Source organism: Thermobia domestica, chromosome 10 (genome assembly GCF_964235325.1).
Source record: "Thermobia domestica chromosome 10, izTheDome1.hap1.1, whole genome shotgun sequence".
Taxonomy (NCBI): Eukaryota; Metazoa; Arthropoda; class Insecta; order Zygentoma; family Lepismatidae; genus Thermobia; species Thermobia domestica.
In genome coordinates this window covers 87319423-87333891 of record NC_137463.1, presented here as the reverse complement: position 1 = coordinate 87333891, position 14469 = coordinate 87319423, and the positions used below count along the sequence as shown (strand labels likewise).

General features: G+C 36.1%; 1 protein-coding gene across 1 annotated transcript in view; it reads left to right on the top strand.

Annotated features, from left to right (window-relative positions):
- Positions 1 to 4910: 4910 nt before the first annotated feature.
- Positions 4911 to 14469, top strand: part of emp (epithelial membrane protein) — a gene marked incomplete in the record, with an annotated part of 264557 nt that continues 254998 nt past the window's right edge. The window contains 1 exon segment of the mRNA XM_081728188.1: positions 4911 to 5164. Within this exon segment, the coding sequence (XP_081584314.1) occupies positions 5080 to 5164 (85 nt within the window).

The window sequence follows — 14469 nt, the reverse complement described above, 5'->3', positions numbered from 1 at the left end:
ATTCTGATCTTAACCCAATAGAATTAATCTGGAATTTGGTAAAACAGAAGATCGCAGCTGCGAACATGTCTAACATTCCCATAAGTAAGCTGAAAGAGCTTACTCGAAAAGCAATCAATGAAATAACAGCGGATGATTGGTCGAAGGCTTGTAAATTTGTGAAAAATCGAGAAGATGAATATTGGCACAGAGATGGACTAATGGAGGAAGAAATCGAAAGGATTGTAGTTAATATTGGAGTTGTTAGTAGTGACGAAGAGAGTGATATGGAATGTCATTCTTCAGAAAGCAGCAACAGCGAAACGGAGACGGCCAGTGAAGAGAGAGAAGTGATAGTTCAACAGATACGGCAGAAGATGGACTATGAGGTGTGCGGTGTCTTTCGAATTAGGTGTGTATATTTGGTTACCATGTTGTTACTTCTTTCTTTCTTCAGACGTGTGTATCATTTCTTACTAACTTGTATCAAATTAGTACAATTATCTACTTAGATGATGCACCTTAAAGGAATCATGATCGTATTTCTTTGATTTCTAACTCGCTTGCTCATAGCGTTGCTCACAAGACGAGACGAGAATTCAGATTTACTCGTCTTGTGTCGTAAATGTTTCTAGAAGTCTCGTTTCGAATCAAAATTTTCTTGTCTCGTTTTGTAAATTTATGTACAAAATATGTTCTCATTTTCGTCTTAGTTTCATGTAGAATTTATCAGAATTCTTCTATATTACGACGAGTCGACGAAGGATTCATGTAACAACATTTAAATATATTTATTATTGCAGTAAATTGTGTAATGACTTGTGGATCTTTAAACTTGATAAATGTTCTTCATTGTGTTCATACAATCACCTTATCAAAGTACATATATATGCTAATTATTAATCATGTAACACTAAACAGTATTTGAAATTACGATGTAACATTTGGGTGAACTAGTCTTGCCTACAAAACTCAAGAATTTTCTCGCCTCTTTTCGATTCTCGTCTCACTTCATATTTACGAAAGAAGGAGCGTATACGAGGATAAACATACTTTATATTTTTGAAAACGGGAGATCTATCAAAAGTTCTACTGTTTATTGTAAGTACTCTATAATTTGTTTCTTCCGATAACTTTTTGCTCCGAGCTTCCCTTGAATTTGTCCCTATGCATATTTTATAGACTTAAAAATACTACAGATAGTCACCAGAAAATAATGAGTACACATCCTACATATCCTCTCGTCAAAAACTTCAGAACGAGTCGAATCGACCAATTTTAATTCGTTTTCTTTGCCACAGAGAGCATCTCATCATTTGTACAATACTTTAGTTTGTTCGCAAGTTTGTATGGAGTTTTTTTTTTTTTTTTTTGCTTGTTACTTAAAATGTTCTGTAAATAACTACAATAACTTTTAAACTGTTTGTCTTAATTTGAGCCAGGGGCGGATCCAGGCTGAAAGTTTGGGGAGGGGGGGCGGTCGTTCGAAGTCAAATCAAGTAGAAAAGGAGAAGTACCTATTGTCTGCAATTTCTAGAACAGAAATGGCCACCTGCTATTTCGAAGATGGACATTTTTTTTTAGCAAGAACGCCAAGATAAGTAATTTCTTGCTATTTATTGTTTTATTTGACTTCTGCAACGTAAAACAAAAAAAGTAAGGCCTACCTATTTTAGGTTTTATTTTACATTTATAATACAAAGGTGAAAATTCTTAGGTTTTATTTTTAAAATAAAAAATATCCTATTTGGGGGGGGGGGGAGCAATTGCCCGGTCCCTGGATCTGTCCCTGACTTGAGCATATGCGTGAAGTGGTTTATTACGAACAGGACAAAAAGAACTGTGATAGATTGATTACAAGTAATCCGGTTAGAAACACTGCTGCTTGGATTTTAGTTCCAAAACCGGCCGCCCGCACTCGTTCGATGGTCAGGTAATACCTCTATCAGTGGCGTAGGGAAGGGGGGTCCAGAGGGGCCGAACTCCCCCCAAAGAGGTCCGACAACGTACTTTAGCACTTTGATGTTTGTAATTTTTTAAATATATTTTTATGTTTATATATTTTTGTTTGTAATTTTTCTATATATACCTATAACAGCACTTGCCCCCCCCCCAAACATATCCTGGCTACGCTACTGACCTCTATGAATTGATTTTTTCCCAGAGATGTAGCAAATGGATCTCTATTAGATGTAACGATGTTGATTGATAGCAAAAGTAACAATTTACAGCATCTACATATATAGAAACCACTGCTAGGCTTATCTTGTGTATGAAAATAGCAATGGCAAGTATTTGTCCCGTTCTACTGAATGAGTAAGGAAAATTATTGAGATAGCGTATTAGAAAACTTGGAGAAAAGCTCCGAAAAATATGAAATAAAAATAAACCATTAGAAAGAAAGATCAAAGGTGATTGGAACATGCGGTCAGTACCAAATATAGAAGTAGGAGGGGAGAAAGTAGAACAGATGACTAGTTTTCGGTATCTCGGTATCTATTATTAGTGCTGACATTAAGCGCGAGCGTGAAGTAAAGCCAAGAATAGGAATGGCGAAGAAGTATTTGTATTTCGGAAGAAGAAAAGTATATTTTGTAGGTCCTTGAATAAAAACTGAAGAAAAAGATCCGTACAACTTTTTGTTTGGAGTAATATTATTTGCGGTGCAGAAACATGGACATAGTACAAAAGCAACAAAAAAATTAAAATAAAATAAAAAGACTGAAGATTCGAAATGTGAATGTGGAGAAGAATGGGTAAAGTTAGATAGGCCGCATGGGGAAAACAAATGAGAAAGTGTAAGGAATAATTGGTTGTAAGGGATAATATGTGAGAAAAGAACAGTATCATATCAAATTAAAAAGAGAAAGAGAAACTGATAGACTCATTCTCTAAGAAGAAATTATACCATGAAGTAGGTGATAGAAGGTACAATGACAGGGAGATGACAGAGAGAGTGAAAAAGACTACAGTTAATGAAGGGTGTTAAAATAGAAAATTCCTGTGTTGAGACAAAGATATTAGCTAAGAAACGCAGTTCATGGAATCTTCTCAGCTTGGGACAATTGACATTCCAATAATGCCAGAATACATTTCTGCTAATGAACTAGTACCCATTAATCGCCTATATGTGTCTGGATTCTATAATTTAATTTTCCACCTTATACATCAAGATCTCCGTTATGTAAGGCCCCGCTATAAGGGAACATTATATATGCCTATTGGCATAGTCGAGTAGACTACAACAATGTTTTTGTTTCAACATTAAGGCTCTATGAAGCATCCACCTACACTTGAACATGGAATCCGAAACATTTGAACTCGCACCAGAAATCGAACTCATGAATCCCACATCAAAAGAGAAAAAATGAAATGAAATGAAATTTTGAGTTTTACGTCCCACGGTTATGCCGGTTAGGCTAAAGGAGACGATGATGATGAGAGATGAGTGAAATGGTGGAATGAAGAAAGTGGGAGGAAACGGGAGAACCCCGAGAAAACCCACGCACACGGTGTTTGTCCACCACAAAGTTCACTTGGCGGGAGAACACATCAAAAGAGAGAACTGTAAATATTTAAACATTAGAGATTTAAGCTTTTGTTTTACAAACATAACTCCATTAAGTAAACTCTCTTTCCTTAGTTTATAGTAAATGTTATTTTTCAATCCTCCATTAGGTAAGTTTTCTTCCCTTACTTTGTAGCGATAAAATTTTGATTTTAGTCCATTACGTAAGTTTTCTTTCCTTTGTAGCGATACAAATTTATTTTTTAAAGTTCATTTGGTAAATTTTCTTCTCTCATTTTGTAGCGATAAAATTTTGATTTTAGTCCATTATGTATGTTTTCTTCCCTTTGTAGCGATAAAATGTTATTTTTAGTCCATTACATAAGTTTTATTCCCTTTGTAGCGATAAAATTTTATTTTTGAAGTCTATTACTTAAGTTTTCTTCGCTTTGTAGCGATAAAAATGTATTTTTTAAAGTTCATTTGGTAAATTTTCTTCTCCCACTTTGTAGCGATAAAATTTTGATTTTAGTCCATTATGTAAGTTTTCTTCCCTTTGTAGCGATGAAATGTTATTTTTAGTCCATTACATAAGTTTTATTCCCTTTGTAGCGATAAAATTTTATTTTTGAAGTCTATTACTTAAGTTTTCTTCCGTTTGTAGCGATAAAATTTTATTTTTTCAAGTCCATTAGGTAAGTTTTATCCCTTAGTTTGAAGCGATCAAATCTTAATATTTGTAATGTAACTTCCTTTTCTAGTCGCCATTGGCATAGTCTAAACATGAATATATGATAAATAGATGCGCACATCTGAATAGAAATTTACTCCTTTAAAAAAAAATGAATTTAGCCTTGTACTAAGTTTGCGTCGTGCAGTTATGATGAATGAAGTTTTTGTTGTGAAAGATATAGGAAAATTAAGAATTAACACGTGCATCCACCACCGTGAAAAAGGAATATTAAAGAAAGAAAAGAATCGCGAAGTTCCTTACACTGTCAAGCAAGACATCTTTTACTGAAGAAAAGAGAAGGAAAAAAAATCGTCGCCTTTTTAAAAGTAAGTTAAGTTTACAATTGTGAAACGCATCGCTAACTTGCTGACTAGAGCAGAACATGGAGGGCTGCTCGTTGGTGACTTCCTTCATATGGATGTCTTTTCTCGTATGCTACACATCAGAGCATTTGGTTTTAGTTTTAAGGATATACACATACACATATATAACATACATGTATACACATATTCAACGTTGACAATCCTCGAAGATTGCATTGTGACAGCGCAAACAGAAGTTGCAATGTCAGCAAGAATATGGAGCAACAACAACAGCCGACATTTCTCGTGACGTATTGTCTGTCATTAGTCAAAGACGCTCCATGTCCAGTAGTGGTGGTCAGTGCTTATCAGAACATTGATTGGTGCATATGTGCATGGTATAAGTGGCAGATTAGTGTGTATCGTCATAACATTACTTTTTGCACTTGCAAATTCGGTGCTGCCAAAACTTCTATTCGTATCGTAGTGGTTTAAAGTGACGTTTTTTTTTTTTTCCATTTTCTTCATTAATATTTAGTGTTGTGAAAATTAATACAATGGTAGATGAAAAATCCACTTCAAATTCTAAGGATACTACTAAGGGAAATGAGAAACCGGATCCTCGAGTGTTTTACCGTTACGGTAAGTTCTCCCTCGCTCAACACTCTGTAACTTAGTTCTCTAAATATTTCCTACGGTTAAACTTAAATTTGTGTTTAAAATCATTTTATTCTCATACAATATCGAGACATGTAGAATAATATGAAACGAGAAATGAAACTTTTAGGTTTTATTCACACGGTTATGTTCTGTAGGCTAGAAGACAGTTATGCAAAATTTGTTGAAATAAGAATGTGGGAGAAAACGAGAGAACTTCAGAAAAATCCATGTACACGTCCACCGCAAACTCACATGGTTAGGGAACAAACCAGGGGCCGTTAGCATCAGAGATAAGAGCTATATTAATAATGTGAGGATAACTCAGGGAATCACTCGATAAGGGAAGATCGGAGTTCGAAAATGAAAATGATATGAGGTCTTTAAGTTTTACGTCCCACGATTATACGGGCTAGGCTAAAGGAGACAATAACAATGAGAAATGAATGAAATAGTGGATTGGAGAAGGTGGGAGGATAGAGAGAACCCCGAGAAAACCTACGCACACGGTGTTTCTCCACTACAAAGCTCACTTGGCGCGAGCTGAAATCGAACTAAGGACCCCATGCATCAGAGGTGAACGCTCTACCACTGAACCACCGCGGCCCCAAGATAGGGTTCAGTCCCCACTTGTCTAGCAACCATTTTTTCTGTGTTGTTCCGTTACATTTTTTAATTAAAGATATTGCAAAACTGGCTTTGCCCCTCCCCCTCGCCTTGCTCAGAAAGCAAGCCCTATGAGAATACATTTCCATAACTTGAAAACTCCTGAACCGCAGGGTCTGAGGGTCGTTATTACTGCCACTGGAGCTGTTAACCTTACTCAAATAATTTACCTGAATAATTCTCCAATCGAATAATTTTCGTATTATTATTATTTAAATGGTTATTGGAACACTTAATTCATTGTAATTTGAATAACTGTACAAACAATCGATTCTTGAGCATTCTGCATTTTTTGTTGGAATTAACTGTTCGAACAACACAATATTCCCAAAAAGATGTTCCAATTGTAACAATATTGTTACAGACACATTTTTATCAAGATCTTTGGACAGATTTAATCTTTCTATCCCCGAACACAACAAGTAACATTAGTATTTCTATGAGAAGAAAACTTGAATCAATTCTTACATACAAGAAATTTTTAGCACATTAGTATTGTTTCCTTATTTGAAGCGATAAAATGACTGACAGGCATGCAAAATGAGTAGATATATCTTTATTTCCGCCATTTCAATTGTATATAGAATTACGCAAAAGGAAGAATCTCTCAGATTTGCTTTCCAATTGATGTACAATATATATACAAAACTTTCCTTCATACATACAAACTTTCAAACTGTACAAAACTTTCCTTCATTTTTGATGGAAAACTCAAAAGCAAAATAACCATTCGAAGTTCCTTTAAGTGAATATAGTATCAAAACAAAATACACAAGATATACTAGTGAATGTTTGCGAAACGAAAAAGAACGAGTATACTGTATTTCAGAAGCAAGAGAATGTACTGAGCCATGCTATCCAACATTAAGTTATCAAAAGTATCCACGACTATGGTCAACTGAAGATGGATATATATATTCAATCGTGCTCAATGTAAATTCCCAGTATTTTTGCAGTACCACTTTTCACCCCCAGTATGGTTAAATCCTTCTCTACTTTTCTACTTTTACCCTTGCACTAGATAGTACAGTAGAGAGATATCTGCAATAACTTTTCTCTGTTATAAATTCCCAATAAAATAATTCTTAATTGGTTAGAAAAGAAGTCTTGATAAGAAGCTTAACGATTTTCATACGGACACTAACAATTTTTCAGGAAATGAGATGAATTTATCATTGCCGGGTGGGTGTGAATGATTCTATTTGGTTTCCATTAAAGAAACAGCTGGAGCACCCTCGTGGCCATATAGTTAGCATATTTACCTTTGGCGCGGGGGATTCGGGCTCAATTTCTGGTGGGTGCTCGTGTGGTTCGGATTCTACATTAAGCTGTAGGTTCACGTCTCATTTAGCCTCGGTGCTAAACGCAACATGGACGTTAAACTCCGAGCTAACCACCAAACAAACAACTGAAAATTTCGGCGGGGCTAAGCTCCCCCTGATAACCATCCCCTAGCTACGGATTTTTTCCTAGGTGCTCTCATTTATATTTGCAAGATTCAAAAGGTTCAGAAGCTAACGATTATTGTTAAATTAGGGTGAATCCATTGCTTGCTGGCGTTAGAAAACCTATTTAGCTCTGTTCGAAACTCGATCATCCTCCCAACAAGACACGTAATTATGCATGTTCTTATTAATTACAAATTGATTATATGTGAGAGTAAAGAACTACTGGTTTTGGAAGTGAAACTGTTAGATAGAGCCGCGGTAGCGTAGTCAATAAGACCTCTACATGGAACTTGGTGGCTCAGGTTCGATCCCTGCTAGGACCGGGAATTTTTTCTCGCTCTACACTCCTTCAAATGTGATAGTTTCAGTGTCTTTCTAAAATTGGTATTTGCTGCAAACTGAGAAGGGAAGTATAAAGGGGCTGAAAATTGATCTGACTACAATACCTCCTCCATGAGTGCTGAAATTAAAAAAAAAAAAAAAAAAAAAAGTGTGGATCCTTTGTTCCTACACAGCCCTTGGCCTTTCATGCCCTGTTTCAACAAGGGAATGACCTTTATTTTCCTTTAAATTTAAATGTAATTTTCTGTTATATTAAATTTTGTGTTCAAAGAAACATGGAACTTTCATCTCAAAACATTTTGGAAATACTGACCAATTTATTTAGTTGTATTTTGTAAATACAAAGTAGAAATTGGATTCAGTTGACTAAGGACAGAGTCAATGAAGAGCTTTTGTGAACGCAGCATTGAACCTCCGGGTCCCATTGGCCATAGAGTTAGTTAGTTTTGCAAATGGCAATATTTTTGTGCTGTCTGAAACATTTTGAAATATACACAATGTAAATTAAAGTAGAAGAGAGACAAACGAGGAACGATGGGAGCTTATATAAATACTATAGGTGAAATACGCAATGACAAGGCGATACACAACTCTATTGTCAAAGGATGGTTTCGATACTGTACCAGCAATGGTGGATCTAGCCGGGGGGGCCTAGGTCCCTAGTTTTTGAGTGACAAAAATAATTTAAGATATTATTTAAATCAGGGGCGGATCCAGGACCGACTTCTGGGGGGGAGGGCGGTGGGTTGTCATACTGCTACTTATAAGGGCTCCAAACTTTGGGATGGGTTTTATTTACATATATAAAATAGGAAAGTTTCCTCTTCTGGGGGGTGCGATCGCCCCCCTGGATCCGCCCCTGATTTAAATAGTTTTGAAAGTTCATAATAAAGTCATGATATGCCTGCCATCGCCTAGGTTCTGGCTGTCCCTCCCCAGTTTTTACTTTCTAGATTCGTCTCTGTGTACCAGTACGTTACTCAAACGCATTTGATAAAGCTAGTAATACAATGTTTGATGAATATAAAGATATATATGCAGTGTTTGATGAAGATAAAGATACTGTTGCAGTATTTGATAAAGACATTGTACATAGTAATGTATTGTTTGTTAAAGGTATTAATGCAGTGTTTGATGAACATAAAGATATTGTAATACTGTCTGATAAAGATAAATATACTGATAAAGTTTCTGAGAATGATGACGATTATGATGCAGCATTTGATGAAGATAAAGATACTAATACAGTGCTGTCTGACAAATATAAACATTCTGACATAGTATCGAAAATATTGCGTAACAGCAGTTAGTATAAGAATTGTGTGTTGACCTGTCAATGTGTACTTAATTTACATTTGTATAAAATCATGAACACAAGGTCAAGATGTTTGGTCAGAGCTCCCTTGTGGTTAAATGGTTATCTTGCCTTTGGGTGGAGAACCTGGGGTTGGATTCCCGGTGGTGTAAGTATCTGTAGTTCTAATCCCTTAATAAGCTGTAGGACCATGTCACATATAACCTTTCTGCTAAAAGGAACCTTGAAAGGAAAGGAACCTAAATGGAAACTTGAAACAAAAATAAAATAATTGCACCCTCATTACATAATTGATGTTAGTTTATACATAAGTCGTTTTCTTTAATTAGTTTATTCCGAATAATTGTAGATTTTTTTAAAGCTTGCTGTACTTATACGTACAAGCAATTACATGCGAGCGAATTAACATAGTGGACAGCTGTTCTCATTGAGCAATGAATGAAGCAAAAATAGCAAAGACCGGAGTCAAGCATACTGTTGGAAATATGGGTCTCTAGGCCATGGCTGCTGCAAAAGGCAAGACAACGATATTTCTAGGTGCTCTCAACTTTCAAGTGCGAGACAGGTACATAGACAGATGCTCAGCTTAGGGGGCAAGGCAAAGGGAGGAGGGAAGGTTGTTAGACAAGGTTAACCTGTAGTAATGGCGAAATGTGGGCGTTACTTGTATAGGATCAGTAGGATCATAATCATAAAATATGCATATAGATACATATTAGAAGTGGACATAGAGTCATATTGACACACCTCTTATACGTAAACGTAAGCTTTGGATTTTTTTGTATACCATGGTTTGTCGTGATCGCGGCGTTCTTGAATGAAAATAAAATACCCTATGATCAGTTTGGGCACGTATTAAACATTCACTAATGGCAAAGGGCAAATATTTTTGTGTGTAACACGTGTATAACTAGGTAATAGTGACGCAACATCTTCAAAAATGTCTTTCTGTGCAACACGCGAAGATTGTTTACTTGGTCGTGAGTCAACCGCTAGGTTTTCTTTCTTTCTTCTTGAACAGAATCATTTAACAAGTATGCTTCTGCAGAAGGGCAACCATGACAAGATAACCTTGACTATATATTTTTAACCCTTTCCCCTTCTCTTTATCGAACTTAAGCTGATTAATTCTCTTTGTGTGTTGACTTCCGTACCCTTAGCATGACATTCCGGCAACAACGTGGTTATACATAATGAACGATTGTGTGGAAAAATTCTTGGAATTACGACACTTTTCTCTATGTATAAAGTTTAAGACATGAAGAATCTGCGATTTTTCCAAATATGAAGGTAATTTTTGGAAATTACCGTGAATAGTTACGTGGATTTGGAAGAAAAATGATTCAATTAAAATTTAATTTTAAAAAATAACAATTTGTTTTTGATTCCTTAGCAGACACGTCTTAAGGTGCCTCCAAATCTTCAGTTATTATTTTATAAAGAATTTTACGATTCAGACAACCCTAGTAATAAATGGTCAACGTCTCAGTCTCTGTGTCATCATGATGCTTTACCCGAGGTTGCGCCCATGAGATTTTTGGGAGATAACATAACTTTTCACTGAAAATAGCATAATGATATTTTAGCCCAAAGCTAACAAATAAAGTTCCGAAATCGAATAAAATTTAGTCCTACAAAGCAAGCTGCCTTGATTTAGTCACATCAACTTCTGTCTCCTCTACTGCGCCCAAGCACTTAGAGGGAAGATGGGCATTGTTATGCATAGATAAGTTTTGGAATAATTGCATAGACTTTGAGGAGATCGGTGGGCAGTGACGATCCCAGCTTTAATATCTTGAGGGGAGAGAGTGGACGGATGGAGAGGCAGATTAATTTTGCGGGGAGGCAGCTATTATTTATATATCGAAAAGGATAGTTATACATTCTTGACCTACATTACAATACAATATGTCAGATGGGGCAGTCCGTTGGGAGAGGGGGTTAGATATAAATACCGTGGGTGCGCTTAGTCCTTTTGACTGTCTCTAGTTTCCCCACTCTTGGTAGGCATTCTAGGGAGGAAAGCAAAATGTAAACAATTAGAGTTTTCAATCCAGAACAAGATTCACCTATAGTGTATAGCGGGTCGAAGGTTCGGACAGAAATACAGGATGTCCAATATACAATGCAACCCAGAGTTTGGGATAGTAGAACTTTTGAACGGGAAGCGGTACACAAATAATGGTTATACCAAAATGAAACCTTGTTCATGCATATATTTTTAAACTAGAAGCAACGATTGAAGTATACTAGGAACCACACAGCGTTGCCAGATGTAACCGAAGGTGTAAATCAATTTTTTTTTTTACAAGTCACGTAAATTGACTCATAACTCATACCTATGGATGTTCTGTCGTTAATTTTCAGTTTGTATACAAGCTTAGAAACTATGGAATGGAAAAAAGAATTTTTCATTTCCACCGATAACTAATCGGATGAGGTCTCTGTAAGAAGTTGCTAGGGAAAACGTGGTTTTCATAAAGTAACATTCTGAATTGGCAACAGTAGTGATGTTTCAGTGCATCAAAAGGTGTGTTAAGGATCTGTCTACAGTATGCAATTCCTGAAAACAATGAAAAAGAAACTTTGAAATTATCATGATAAAACTTTTACTTACATGCACCCGGCAACACTGCTATTCATTGAATCAAAACTGGGGCACTTCCAGAATCTGCCGTGGAACTGACAATTCAGTTCGTGATGAATAGCAATGTTGCCGGGTGCATGTAAGTAAAAGTTTTATCATGATCATTTCAAAGTTTCTTTTTCATTGTTTTCAGAAATTGCATAATGTAGACCGATTCTTAACACACCTTTTGATGCACTGAAACATCAGTACTGTTGCCAATTCAGAATGTTAATTTATGAAAACCACGTTTTCCCTAGTAACCCCTTACAGAGACCTCATCCGATTAGTTATTGATGGAAATGAAAAATTCTTTTTTCCAATCTGTAGTTTCTAAGCTACTCCAACTATTCAAACTGTAAATTAACGACAAAGCATCCATACGTATGAATTATGAGTCAATTTACGTGACTTGTAAAAAAAAATTGATTTACACCTTCGGTTACATCTGGCAACTCTGTGTGGTTCCTAGTGTACTTCAATCGTTGATTCCTAGTTTAAAAATATATGCATGAACAAGGCTTGATTTTGGTATAACCATTATTTGTGTACCGCTTCCGATTCAAAAGTTCTATTATCCCAAACTCCAGGTTGCATTGTATATTGGACACCCTGTACTAAGTAGAAATAAATATAGGAACGTATCTTCCCATTATGGAAGTTGAGTAGATAACGTACATGTTTTCCGTGCACGTGGTTCCAGGTTCGGTTCCCGGTGGGATGGTTACCTCGGATACAAATCCAAGTAATGGTTATGAGCCCCCTTTAAGCAATTGATCCCGGGTCATATAGCTTCAGTGATAAAAAAGAGGAGTACATTAAACTCAAAATTAACAGTTATCTTATTACTTCCATCGTAAAAAAATAAAATAAATGAAATGAAATCTTTACTTTAACGTCGTACGATCAGTGTCGCTAATTTATTGACTTTCTCACTAAATCTGGTGGATTTGAATTTGAATGCTTGTTTGCTTGGTAAATTTTTAGTTTGATGGGTATACCTAGAGATAACATTTCACTAATATAGGCAAGCCGATCAGGTTTTTTTTTTTTTTTTTTTTTTTTTTTTAATCTTCTCAGTTGAATCAAGCAAACGAAAGGTTGATCTTAGTGCGATTTCCGTTGATTCTGATACAATTCAGCAGGGAAACAAGTCATGATTTTAAGAAATTGTTATTCTGTACGATACCCGAACATAACTGTTTAAATTGGTAATTTAATTTAGATTCTTAAAAGAAAACTGTTTGAAAGGAAATCTCGAGATTAGCTAAACTCTCGAATGAGGATCATTCGATGTGTTTCTCGACTTTCAGTTGTAATTCACTATACGCCACTTGCCCGTGCCCGTGAGTTTTCTCGGGATACTCTCGTTTCCTCCCACATGCTCATTCCACCAATTATTCCATCATCATTCACTTCTCTTAATCATCTGTCTTTCTTAGCATAAATGGCATAATCGTGGGACGTTTAACTAAAATATTTCATTTCTACATCATTTACAAATACATTTACAGTGCTTTTAATTAGTTATAGAAAACCCAATAAACCAGTGAGAGAAATTTGCCGTTTTTGCTTTTCATTTTCCTATTTGGTGGGTTTTAAACCTTTTTAGTGGTATTCTGGCGGTTATAAGTCTTCGCTCTGGTGGGGAAACATGCACTGCCTATGTGTTGACAACACTGCCTATGATCATATCCTTTAGGCTAAACGAGATAGATAATTAATGAGAATTATTATGAAGAAAAAGTAATTAATGGAACGAGAATGTTGGAGAAAACGAGAGAACCTCGAGAAAAAGCACACGATGTTGTCCACAACACATGACCTGGGATCGAACCCGAATTCTGCCTATGATCATATCCTTTAGGCTAAACGAGATAGATAATTAATGAGAATTATTATGAAGAAAAAGTAATTAATGGAACGAGAATGTTGGAGAAAACGAGAGAACCTCGAGAAAAAGCACACGATGTTGTCCACAACACATGACCTGGGATCGAACCATAATCCTTCACATCAGAGATGAACAATTCCACTAAGTCATCGTCTTTCTTTCCTATAGTGAATATTAATAATAATTTTCGAGCAGGGGCGTACGCAGGGGGTGGGTCCTGGGGTTCCGGACCCCCCGAAATCCCGACTTTTTTGTAAATGTATTCTACTTTTAGGGACAATTTTAGAAATTTTCATATAATTTAGCTTCAAATTGTATTTGGACCCCCCCCCGAAACACTTTATACCCCTTCTGAAATAAATTCCTGCGTACGTCCCTGTTTCCGAGAACTTGACAATTTTGACACTAGCACTGGAAATAATCTTGACGTGATATGATTTAGATTTTAGTGTCCCTTTCAGTAGCGAGCCTATATGAGACATAGACTTACAGCTTAATATGTGATACAACCACATGAGCTTTCTCCGAGAATCGAATCCGGGCCTACCACACCCAAGGCACGTACGCTAACCCTTAGCCACTAAGGAGCTCTTAGAAATAATCTTGTTCTCATAGTTCATATAGTTGAATGATTGGGCCGCGTGTTATGCCATTGCACGTAATTCTGTACGTTTGATTTTCAGTAGGGTAGGGAATCAGAATTTTCAGTCTCGTGAATTAATTTGGGTACTTTCTTTAAAATAAAACAACTACCTAATTTCCATTCAGGCAGTATTCATATATTGACGAAAATCCCTCTAATCTAGAGAAATTTCGTAGCAAAATTTAGCAAATAGTGGAAAAAGAAGTGGAAATTGTAAGGCAAAATGCTGAAATCCAGGGCAATAGGTTGAATTCATACTAATTGAATTTTACGACCCGTATAGGGTTTTCCTTCTACCTTATGTTGAGAACAATTGGTGAGACTCACTTCTCTTCAGTTCTCTTGTGTACGGGTTC